The sequence below is a fragment of the Fringilla coelebs genome, assembly GCF_963513975.1.
Source record: "Fringilla coelebs genome assembly, chromosome: 24".
Taxonomy (NCBI): Eukaryota; Metazoa; Chordata; class Aves; order Passeriformes; family Fringillidae; genus Fringilla; species Fringilla coelebs.
Genome location: NC_140050.1, coordinates 5834469 through 5847022, shown reverse-complemented (window position 1 = coordinate 5847022; position 12554 = coordinate 5834469). Strand labels below are relative to the sequence as shown.

At 58.8% G+C, this 12554-nt stretch overlaps 1 protein-coding gene across 1 annotated transcript; it reads right to left on the bottom strand.

The window, feature by feature from the left end:
- Positions 1-5242: 5242 nt before the first annotated feature.
- CCDC124 (coiled-coil domain containing 124) lies at positions 5243-12464 on the bottom strand. The gene is made up of 5 exons (XM_084221194.1): positions 12347-12464; positions 10311-10481; positions 7953-8133; positions 6623-6737; positions 5243-5587 (listed from the first exon to the last, which is right to left on the bottom strand). Exons 2-5 carry the CDS (start codon positions 10467-10469, stop codon positions 5383-5385), a joined length of 660 nt encoding a protein of 219 aa, XP_084077320.1. The 5' UTR covers positions 10470-10481; positions 12347-12464; the 3' UTR covers positions 5243-5382.
- Positions 12465-12554: the final 90 nt, after the last annotated feature.

The window sequence follows — 12554 nt, the reverse complement described above, 5'->3', positions numbered from 1 at the left end:
GTGTCCGTGTGTCTCCATCCCTGTCCGTGTGTCCGTGTGTCCCTGTGTCCCTGTCCGTGTGTCCCTGTCCGTGTGTCCCTGTCCGTGTGTCCCTGTCCTGTGTCCCTGTCCGTGTGTCTCCATCCATGTCCGTGTGTTCCTGTCCGTGTGTCTCCATCCCTGTCCGTGTGTCCCTGTCCGTGTGTCCATGTCCTGTGTCCCTGTGTCCCTGTCCGTGTGTCTGTCCCCTGTCTGTCTGTCCGGTCCCACGCCCGCAATCCCCGCTCGGTGCCGGTGGCGGGGGGGGGGGGGATGCTGAGGGGGGGTCGTGCTGCAGAGGGCGGGACCCGGGGGGGAGGGGGCGGGGCCTCGGGGATGGCGGGGGGGGGAGGGGAGGATTCCCGGTTTGGGGGGGCGGGGATGCCCGATCTGGGGGGATGCCCGGTGTGGGGGGGGGGGATGCCCGATTTAGGGCCGGGGGTGTTCCCGGTGCCAGCCGATCCCGCCCCCGCATTTCCCCACCCCCACCCCCGCTCGTTGCCATGGCAATGCCCCCCCCCCCCTCAGTAATGGAAAAAGGGGGGAGGGGAGATCCCGAGGGGGGGGAGGGGCGGGGAATCCCCTCCCTTCTCCGCCCCTCCCCCCATTGCGGCGGGGATCCCCTCCCCCCCCCGTCCTCTCGGGAGCCGCTGCGCTGAGGGGGGCGGGGGTGGAGGGGGGGGGACACCGGGACCCCCCCCCGGACTGCGGGGTTCCCCCAAATCCCACGGGAAATGGGGGGGGTTCCCCCAAATCCCACGGGAAATGGGGGGATTCCCCCAAATCCCACGGAAATGGGGGTTCCCCCAAACCCCACGGGAAAGGGGGGATGCCCCCGAATCCCACGGGAAATGGGGGTTCCCCCGAATCCCACGGGAAATGGGGGATGCCCCCGAATCCCACGGGAAATGGGGGTTCCCCCGAATCCCACGGGAAATGGGGGATGCCCCCGAATCCCACGGGAAATGGGGGTTCCCCCGAATCCCACGGGAAATGGGGGGATTCCCCCAAATCCCACGGGAAATGGGGGATTCCCCCAAATCCCACGGGAAAGGGGGGATTCCCCCAAACCCCGCTGGGGATGCCCCCCTGTAATGGGGAACCCCCTGGCACCGAGGGGCTCCCCCAAATCCCCTAAAGCGGGGGAGGGGGGCCCGGAAACGTTTTGGGGTCGCCTCAATTCCCCCGGGTCCCATGGGGCTGATTTGGGGGTGAGGGGACACCGGGAATGGGATTGGGAATGGGAAACAGGGAATGGGAACGGGAATGGGGATGGGAACAGGGAATGGGAATGGGAATGGGGAATGGGGATGGGAACAGAGAATGGGGAATGGGAACAGGGAATGGGAATGGGGATGGGAATGGGGATGGGAATGGGGAATGGGGAATGGGGAATGGGGAATGGGGAATGGGAATGGGAACCGTAATGGGGAATGGGATGGGGAATGGGGAAAGGGGAACAAGGAATGGGAAAAGGGAATGGGGAATGGGAATGGGAAAGGGGATTGGGAATGGGAATGGGAAATGGGGACGGGAACAAGGAATGGGGACAGGGAATGGGGAAGGGGAACAGGAATGGAGATGGGAATGGGAAATGGGAATAGGGATGGGAACAGGAATAGGGAATGGGAATGGGGATGGGAATGGGGATGGGGAATGGGAAAGGGGAACAGGGAATGGGAACAGGGAAGGGAATGGGGCATGGGAATGGGGATGGAAAGGGGAATAGGGAATGGGAACACAGATTGGGAATGGGGATTGGGAACGGGGATGTGGAATGGGAACAGGAATGGGAACGGGAATGGGGACAGGGATGGGAATGGGAAATGGGAATGGGGAACAGGGGAAGGGGAATGGGAACAGGGAATGGGAATGGGAGGATGAAGGGAACTGGGAAGGGGGAATTCCTAGGATGGAGGGGACACCCCGGGAATTCCCAGGACGGGAATGGGGGATTCCCCCCCTCGGGAACAACCCGGGGGGGGTCCCAAGGGCAGGGAAACCCCCCCAGTCCAAGCAGGAATCCCACCCCCAATTCCAGCAGGATCTTCCACATTTTCAGGGATAAAACCGAGCGAGGCAGGAAAAGAATCCCCCCAAACCCTTCCCAAATTATTCCTTCCCCAATTTAATCGATTTTGGCGTTTTTTTCTTTAAATTTTTAATCGGATTCAAACACACCAAACTCACACAAAAAGGGGGGGGGGGGGTCACTCCTCCCTGGCTGGATTTGGGAATTCTGGGATGTGGGAACAGAGCCCAGCCCAGGGGTGGGGGCAGCCCCAAAAAGAGGGAAAAGGATGAGGCTGGATGGACCCCATGGGATTTTTGGGAAGCTGGGTGGCACCTGCAGGCCGATTCCTGGGAAGGAATTCCATTCCCAAAGGAATCCGGGTGGATTTGGGGCTCCAGCATTCCAGGGAATGTCACCTGGGGCACCTGTCCCCCCCAGGAAAGGCTTTTCTCACTCCTCCCTGAGGGATTTTTCCCTCTTCCCAACGCTTCCTGCCCCAATCCCAAAGGAAACAGGACCAAGGACAGCCCCAATCCCAAAGGAAATGGCACCAGGGATTTCGGGGATGAGCCAATCCCAAAGGAAATGGGAGCAGGGATTTCGGGAATGGGCCAATCCCAAAGGAAATGGGAGCAGGGATTTCCCAATCCCAGAGGAAACGAGAAAAGGGATTCCAGGGATATCCCAATCCCAGAGGAAATGGGAGAAGGGATTTCAGGGATACCCCAAGAACAGGGATTTCAGGGACAGCCCCGATCCCAGAGGAAATGGGAGAAGGGATTTCAGGGATACCCAAATCCCAAAGAAACAGGAGCAGGGATTTCAGGGATACCCCAAGAACAGGGATTTCAGGGACAGCCCCGATCCCAGAGGAAATGGGAGAAGGGATTTCAGGGATACCCCAATCCCAAAGAAACAGGAGCAGGGATCTCAGGGATTTCAGGGATACCCCAGGAACAGGGATTTCAGGGATGTCCAAATCCCAAAGAAACAGGAGCAGGGATCTCAGGGATTTCAGGGATACCCCAGGAACAGGGATTTCAGGGATGTCCAAATCCCAAAGAAACAGGAGCAGGGATCTCAGGGATTTCAGGGATACCCCAGGAACAGGGATTTCAGGGATGTCCAAATCCCAAAGAAACAGGAGCAGGGATTCAGGGATTCCAGGGATACCCCAATCCCAGAGGAAATGGGAGAAGGGATTTCAGGGATGTCGCAGGAGCAGGGATTTCAGGGATACCCCAATCCCAGAAAAACAGAAGCAGAGTCTTCAGGGATGTCCCAATCCCAAAGAAACAGGGGCAGGGATTTCAGGGATGTCCCAATCCCAAAGGAAATGGAGCAGAGATTTCAGGGATATCCCAGTCCCAGAAAAACAGAAGCAGGGGCTTCAGGGATATCCCAGGAGCAGGGATTTCAGGGATACCCCAATCCCAGAGAACCAGGAGCAGGGATTTCAGGGATTTCAGGGATGTCCCAGGAACAGGAATTTCAAGGATTTCAGGGATTTCAGGGATATCCCAGGAGCAGGGATTTCAGGGATTTCAGGGCTGTCCCAGTCCCAGACAAACAGGAGCAGGAATTTCAGGGATTTCAGGGGTTTCAGGGATTTCAGGGGTTTCAGGGGTTTCAGGGCTGCCCCAATCCCAGACAAACAGGAGCAGGGATTTCAGGGATTTCAGGGATTTCAGGGATGTCAGGGATTTCAGGAATTTCAGGGGTTTCAGGGATTTCAGGGATGTCCCAGGAGCAGGGATTTCAGGGATTTCAGAGGTTTCAGGGATGTCCCAATCCCAGACAAACAGGAGCAGGCACACCCAGGGCCTATCCAGGATCCGGAATCTCTCCGGGGTCACAGCCCAGGAGCGCTTTCCAACTCCAGAACTCCAAGGAGGGAACGCCAGGGGCAGCTCGGGAGCCACTGGGACCCACTGGGAGCCGCTGGGAGCCACTGGGATCCACTGGGAGCCGCTGGGAGCCACTGGGAGCCGCTGAGAACTGCTGCGAGCTGCTGGGACCCACTGGGAGCCGCTGGGACCCACTGGGAGCCGCTGGGAGCCGCTGGGAGCCACTGGGAGCCACTGGGAGCCACTGGGAACTGCTGGGACCCGCTGGGAGCCACTGGGAGCCGCTGGGATCTACTGGGAACTGCTGGGAGCCGCTGGGACCCACTGGGAGCCACTGGGAGCTGCTGGGAGCCGCTGGGATGCACTGGGACCCACTGGGATGCACTGGGAGGTGCTGGGACCCACTGGGAGCCGCTGGGAGCCGCTGAGACACGCTGGGATCCACTGGGAGCTACTGGGAGCCGCTGGGACCCACTGGGGCCCGCTGGGAGCCGCTGGGATGTACTGGGATCCACTGGGAGCTACTGGGAGCCGCTGGGACCCACTGGGGCCCGCTGGGATGTACTGGGAGCCACTGGGAGCCGCTGGGAGCCGCTGGGAGCCGCTGGGAGCCGCTGGGAGCCGCTGGGAGCCGCCTTTCCCAGGGAATTCCAGGCAGGAGCAGGCGCCATCAGTCCGACCTCGTTCACCCCAAATCCACGAGAAAGAGACACAAAAAGCCCCAAAAGCCCCAAAAGGCCCTCGGGGTGGGCAGGAGGGTCCTGGCGGGGCCGGCCGGGGCTATTGGTGGCTGTTGTAGGGTTTGTGGCGCTGGTTGAGGGGGTTCTCGGGGGACCTCATCCACTCCTTCTTGAGCAGCTGGCGCAGCTGGCTCAGCCGCATGTTGGGGCTGGGACAGGGACCTACTGGGAGCTACTGGGAGCTACTGGGACCCATTGGGATCCACTGGGAGGTGCTGGGACCCACTGGGAGCCGCTGGGAGCCACTGGGAGCTGCTGGGACCCACTGGGACCCACCGGGACCCGCTGGGAGCCGCTGGGAGCTACTGGGACCGGCTGGGACCCACTGGGACCCTCTGGGAGGTGCTGGGATCTACTGGGACCCACTGGGAGCCGCTGGGAGCTGCTGGAAGTCAGTGGGAGCCGCTGGGACCACTGGGAGCCGCTGGGAGCTGCTGGGACGCCCTGGGAGCTGCTGGGAGCCACTGGGAGCCGCTGGGATCCACTGGGAGCCGCTGGGACGCACTGGGATCCACTGGGATCCACTGGGAGCTGCTGGGAGCCACTGGGAGCCACTGGGAGCCACTGGGATGTACTGGGATCCACTGGGTGCCACTGGGAGCTGCTGGGAGCCGCCTTTCCCAGGGAATTCCGGGCAGGAGCAGGCGCCATCAGTCCGACCTCGAGTTCACCCCAAATCCACCAGAAAAAGCCCCAAAAAGCCCCAAAAAGCCCCAAAAGGCCCTCGGGGTGGGCAGGAGGGTCCTGGCGGGGCCGGCCGGGGCTATTGGTGGCTGTTGTAGGGTTTGTGGCGCTGGTTGAGGGGGTTCTCGGGGGACCTCATCCACTCCTTCTTGAGCAGCTGGCGCAGCTGGCTCAGCCGCATGTTGGGGTTGTCCCGCCGCAGCCGCGGCAGCTGCAGCTCCTCGAAGGCGGCGAAGGCGGCGCGGAGGCGGCGCTCGGGGTGGCGCTCCAGGGGCTGCGACACGCTGGGGACAGGGGGGCGTGGTCACGGGGGGACACGGCACGGGGGGCGTGGTCATGGGGACACGGGGGCGTGGTCACGGGGGGATGGGGACAGGGCTGGGACAGGGCTGGGACACGTGGGACATGGTCACAGGGGGATGGAGACAGGGCTGGGACAGGGCTGCGACACGCTGGGGACACGGGGGCGTGGTCACGGGGGGATGGGGAGGGACATGGTCACAGGGGGATGGGGACAGGGCTGGGACACGCTGGGGACACACAGGACACAGTCACAGGGGGACAGGGAGGGACATGGTCACGGGGGGATGGGGCTGGGACACGCTGGGGACACGAGGGGTATGGTCACAGGGGGATGGGGACACGGAGGGACAGGGTTGGGACACGCTGGGGACATGGAGGGACATGGTCACAGGGGGATGGAGACACGGACAGACAGGGTTGGGACACACTGGGGACACGGAGGGACATGGTCACAGGGGGATGGAGACAGGGCTGGGACACGCTGGGGACACCAGGGGCGTGGTCACAGGGGGACAGGGAGGGACATGGTCACAGGGGGATGGGGACAGGGCTGGGACACGAGGGACACGGTCACAAGGGGATGGGGACAGGGCTGGGACACACTGGGGACACGAGGGACATGGTCACAGGGGGACAGGGAGGGACATGGTCACAGGGGGACAGGGACAGGGCTGGGACACGCTGGGGACATGAGGGACACAGTCCCAAAGAAATGGCCCCGATGCCGAGGGGATGGCACCAGGGACACCCCAATCCCACGGGATCCCACGGACACCCCAATCCCACGGGATCCCACGGACACCCCAATCCCCCCAGGGATCCTATGGACACCCCAATCCCACAGGAACCCCCCACAGATCCCAGGGACACCCCAATCCCACGAGATTCCAGGGACACCCCAACCCCACAGGAACCCCCTCACCCCCTCTCCCAGCTCCCCCTCCCCCTCCCGCCGGGATCTCCCCCCGGGGAGGGGGGATCATTTTTGGGGGGATTCGGGGGGATTGGGGGCGCACCTGAGGGCGGCGATGGCGTCCTCGATGCTGCGCGCCTCCACAGCGCCCTCCTCCGGCAGCCGCCGGTTCAGGTTCTCCTCCAGCGGCAGCTCCAGGTGCGACTTCTCCTTCTCACCTGCCGGGAAAACCGGGAATGCCGGGAAAACCGGGAATGCCGAGGGGTTCCCGCGGGAAAAACCCACCCGTGACCCCTCACGCTTTCCTCTCAACCCTCCCCCTCCACCAAAAATCAGTTTTCCCCTCTTAAAATCTTATTTTTTTTTCTCTAAAAAATTCAATTTTTCATCTGGAGTTTTCCCCTCTTAAAAAAAAAAAAAATTCAAATTTTTCTTCTGGAAAATTCCATTTGTTTTCCTTGGAATGCTCGATTTTTCCTTAAAAACAAAAATTAGTTTTTCCTCTGCAAAAGGAAATGGGGGAATGGGAAATGTAGGAATGGGATTGGGAAATGTGGAATTGGGAATGGGAAATGTGGGATTGGGAATGGGAAATGTGGGAATGGGAATAGGAAATGTGGGATTGGGAAATGTGGAATTTGGAATGGGAAATGTGGGAATGGGAATGGAAAACGGGGGAATGGGAAATGTGGGATTGGGAAATGTGGGAATGGCAAATGTGGGAATGTGAATAGGAAATGTGGGATTGGGAAATGTGGGAATGGGAAATGTGGGAATGGCAAATGTGGGAATGGGAAATGTGGGAATGGGAAATGTGGGAATGGGAAATGTGGGAATGGGAAATGTGGGAATGGGATTGGGAAATGTGGGATTGGGAAATGTGGGATTGGAAATGGGAATAGGAAATTTGGGATGGGGAATGGGAATGGGAAATGTGGGAATGGGAAATGTGGAAATGGGATTGGGAAATGTGGGAATGTGGGATTGGGAAATGTGGGAATGTGGGATTGGGAAATGTGGGAATGTGGGATTGGGAATAGGAAATGTGGGAATGGAAAATGTGGGATTGGGAATGTGGGATTGGGAATGTGGGATTTGGAAATGTCGGAATGGAAATAGGAAATGTGGGAATGGGAAATGTGGGATTTGGAATAGGAAATGTGGGAATGGGAATGGGAATAGGAAATGTGGGAGTGGGAACAACACGGACATGGAAAATTAAGAAGCCCAGGGATATAAACCACGGAATTTTATGGAATTCCACATCCAGCACAGAGCTTTGGGATCCAACCCCACACCAAGCCCGTCCCCAAAGCGCCACACCCAGGATTTTTTGGGGACAATTCCAGGGAATGGGAACCCCAAGGCCCCCCCAGCCACTCCCAAGGCGTCTCCTGGAGCAGCAGCCCAGGATTCCCAGGGAATTCCCAAACCTGCATCCGTGTGTTCCCGCTGCTCCTTGCGGACGTTCTCCTCGATCTGGGCCCGGGTGATTTTCCCAGGATTTCCCTGCTTGGGGCTCTTCCCTTTCAGCTTGGAGTCCTCCTCCTCCAGCAGCCGCTGCAGCTCCTTGCGGCGCTCCAGCTGCTCCAGGCGGCGCTTCTCCCGCTCCTCCTGCGGGAAACGGGGATTGGTGAGGGATCCATGGATCCATGGATTCATGGATGGACCCATGGATCCATGGAGGGATTCATGGATGGACCCATGGATCCATGGAGGGATTCATGGATGGATCAATGGATTCATGGAGGGATCCATGGATGGAGCAGCTCCAGCTCCAGCTGGCGCTTCTCCCGCTCCTCCTGCAGGAAACGGGGAGTGGTGAGGGATCCATGGATCCATGGATTCATGGAGGGATTCATGGAGGGATCAATGGATTCATGGAGGGATCCATGGATGGAGCAGCTCCAGCTCCAGCTGCTCCAGGCGGCGCTTCTCCCGCTCCTCCTGCGGGAAACGGGAGCAATGGGGGATCCATGGATCCATGGAGGGATCCATGGAAGGATCCATGGATGGATTCATGGATGGATTCATGGAGGGATCAATGGATGGATTCATGGATGGACCCATGGATGGACCCATGGATTCATGGAGGGATCCATGGATGGAGCAGCTCCAGCTCCAGCTGCTCCAGGCGGCGCTTCTCCCGCTCCTCCTGCGGGAAACGGGGAGTGGTGAGGGATCCATGGATCCATGGATTCATGGATGGATTCATGGATGGACCCATGGATTCATGGAGGGATCCATGGATGGAGCAGCTCCAGCTCCAGCTGCTCCAGGCGGCGCTTCTCCCGCTCCTCCTGCGGGGAACGGGAGCAATGGGGGATCCATGGATCCATGGAGGGATCCATGGAAGGATCCATGGATGGATTCATGGATGGATTCATGGAGGGATCAATGGATGGATTCATGGATGGACCCATGGAGGGATCCATGGATTCATGGATGGATCCATGGATGGAGCAGCTCCAGCTCCAGCTGCTCCAGGCGGCGCTTCTCCCGCTCCTCCTGCGGGAAACGGGGAGCAATGGGGGATCCATGGATCCATGGAGGGATCCATGGATGGATTCATGGATGGATTCATGGATCCATAGAGGGATTCATGGATGGATCCATGGATTCATGGATGGATTCATGGATGGATCCATGGATGGAGCAGCTCCGCTTCTCCCGCTCCTCCTGTGGGAAACGGGGAGCAATGGGGGATCCATGGATCCATGGAGGGATCCATGGAAAGATCCATGGATGGATTCATGGATGGATTCATGGATGGACCCATGGATTCATGGATGGATTCATGGATGGATCCATGGATGGAGCAGCTCCAGCTCCAGCTGCTCCAGGTGGCGCTTCTCCCGCTCCTCCTGCGGGAAACGGGAGCAATGGGGGATCCATGGATTCATGGATGGACCCATGGAGGGATCCATGCATTCATGGAGGGATCCATGGAGGGATCCATGAAGTGACCCATGGAGGGATCCATGGATTCGTGGGGGGATCCATGGATGGATTCATGGATGGATCCATGGATGGATCAATGGATGGATCCATGGATTCATGGATGGATTCATGGATAGACCCATGGATGGATCAATGGATGGACCCATGGATTCATGGATGGACCCATGCACGGACCCATGCACGGATCCATGGATTTGTAGGGGGATCCATGGATTCATGGAGGGACCCATGGAGGGACCCATGGATGGATCCATGGATAGATTCATGGGTGGACCCATAGAGGAATCCGTGGAGGGATCCATGGAGGGACCCATGGATGGACCCATTCATAGATGGACCCATGGATGGAGCAGCTCCAGCTACTCCAGGCGCTGCTTCTCCCGCTCTTCCTGGAGGGAACAGGGATTCATGGGGGATCCATGGATGGACCCACGGATGGATTCATGGAGGGATTCATGGATGGACCCGTGGATGGACCCACGGATGGATTCATGGAGGAACCCGTGGATGGATTCATGCAGGGATCCATGGAGGGACCCATGGATTTGTGGATGGATCCATAGATGGACCCATCCTCCAGCTCCTGCTGCCGCCATTCCCAGCCTTCCTCCTCCTCCTCCTCCTCTCCCTCATTCCCAAGCCTTTCCCCCCTCCCTTTTCCATGAGTTTGGGGTCCCCACCTTCCTCTGCTCCTTCCTCAGGACGTGTTTGTCCTCGTCCTTCCAGAGCTCATCCTCCAGCTCCTGCTGCCGCCATTCCCGGCCTTCCTCCTCCTCTCCCTCATTCCCAGGGTTCTCCCCCTCCCTTTTCCCAGGATTTTGGATCCCCACCTTCCTCTGCTCCTTCCTCAGGACGTGTTTGTCCTCGTCCTTCCAGAGCTCATCCTCCAGCTCCTGCTGCCGCCGCGCCTCCGCCGCCGCCTTGGCCTCGGCCCTGCGGGCGCGCGCCGCCGCCGACTTGCTGTTCTCCCCCTGGAATTTCTTGGGCATCCCTCAAACCCTCTGGGAAACCGGGAAAAATCGGGGTTCCTCCAGGGTCTGGGGGTGTTTTTTGGGGGTTTTTTAAAGTGGGAGTGAGGTTTGGGCGGGGGGAGTTGGGAGTTTGCGCCCTCGGGAATCTGCGGGGATGGGGACGGGGAGTTCCTGAGGTTTCCTTGCACAGCTTCCCTCAGGAATTCTCCATTCCCTTCCCAGAAATTCTCCATTCCCTTCCCAGGAATTCTCCAGCCCCTTCCCAAAAATTCCCCATTCCCTGTCCAAAAATTCCCCAGCCCCTTCCCAAAAATTCTCCATTCCCTTCTCAGAAATCCTCCAGCCTCTTCCCAAAAATTCCCCATTCCCTTCCCAAAAATTCTCCAGCTCCTTCCCAAAAATTCCCCATTCCCTTCCCAAAAAGTTCTCCAGCCTCCTCCCAAAATTTCCCCAGCCCCTTCCCAAAAATTCTCCATTCCCTGTCCAAAAATTTTCCAGCCCCTTCCCAAAATTTCCCCAGCCCCTTACCAGTTTCCCTCAGGAATTCCCCAGCCTCTTCCCAAAAATTCCCCATTCTCTTCCCAAAAAATCCTCCAGCCTCTTCCCAGGAATTCTCCAGCCCCTTCCCAGGAATTCCCCATTCCCTTCCCAAAAGTTTCCCAGCCCCTTCCCAGATTCCCTCAGGAATTCTCCATTCCCTTCCCAAAAATTCTCCATTCCCTTCCCAAAAATTCCCCATTCCCTTCCCAAAAATTCCCCATTCCCTTCTCAGAAATCCTCCAGCCCCTTCCCAAAAATTCTCCAGCCTCTTCCCAAAAAGTTCTCCATTTCCTTCCCAAAAATTTCCCATTCCCTTCCCAAAAATTCTCCAGCCCCTTCCCAAAAATTCTCCATTCCCTTCCCAAAATTCCTCAGCCATTCCCAGTTTCCCTTGGGAATTTTCCAGCCCCTTCCCAAAAATTCCCCATTCCCTGTCCAAAAATTCTCCATTCCCTTCCCAGAAATTTTCCAGCCTCTTCCCAGGAATTCTCCAGCCCCTTCCTAAAAATTCCCCATTCCCATCCAAAAATTTCCCCATTCCCTTCCCAAAAACTCCACAGCCCCTTCCCAAAAATTGCCCCTTCCCTTCCCAGATTTTGGGGATTTGTTGGGGGGAAAAGTCTCCCCAAAACTGAGGAAAAGACCGGGATCATCTCCCCTGATTTATCCCAACCTCACATCGGGATAAACCTGGGACAAATTTCCCAGATTTCCTCCAGATCCTGGCTGATCCCATGGAAAAAAGCACAAATCCCAAAAAAACCCCGAGCCAGGAAAAAATCGGGATTGAGGCGAATTTATCCCGATCCAGGAGGATGCGGAGGGAGGGGAGAAACTCCTTTAATTTGGGTAAACAGCCCCAAAAAGGGGCCGGGATTGTTCCCCACGGTGGGAAAAGTCAAATCCAAGGAAAACCAGACACGGGTGGAGAGGGGAAATCACAGCTTTGGGAGCTGTGATTTTAATGGCAGATAATTATTAATTAAATTAAATTAAATTTAAAATAAACCACTGCTCCATTCGCGAGGTTTGGGAATGGACTCAAGGCCCGGGATGGACTCATCCCTTCTCCCGCCCGGAAACATCCTCCCAGCCATCCTAAAACCCTTTTCCCAGCATTTTCACCCTCACTAAAATCCATCCTCCCGCCCGGGAGCGGCACCGGGAGCGGCACCGGGAGCGGCACCGGGACCGGGCCTCACCGGAGCGGCGGCGGAAAGGAACCCCCGGGCTTGCCCCGCCGCCCCTCCCCGGCCCTCCCCGGTGCTCCCGGTGCCGTCCCTCGCCCTCGCTGCCCGCCCGGGCCCGCCCCGCTCCCTCAGCCCCACCGGGCCCCGAACCGGCCCCGCTCCTACCGGGCCCCGCCGCCCCGGCCGTCGCGCGCCTCGTGCGTCATCACCGCGCGCCGTCGCCGCCGCCCCCTCCTCCATAGCGAGGGCGGGCAGGGCGCGCCGCCGCCATGTTGGTTAAGGGCAAGGGCGGGCATGGCGGCGCCGCTTCTTGGAGGGAGCGGCGGCGGAGGGAGCGGAAAGAGCGGCGGGAGCGGCAGGATGGGGGGAGAGC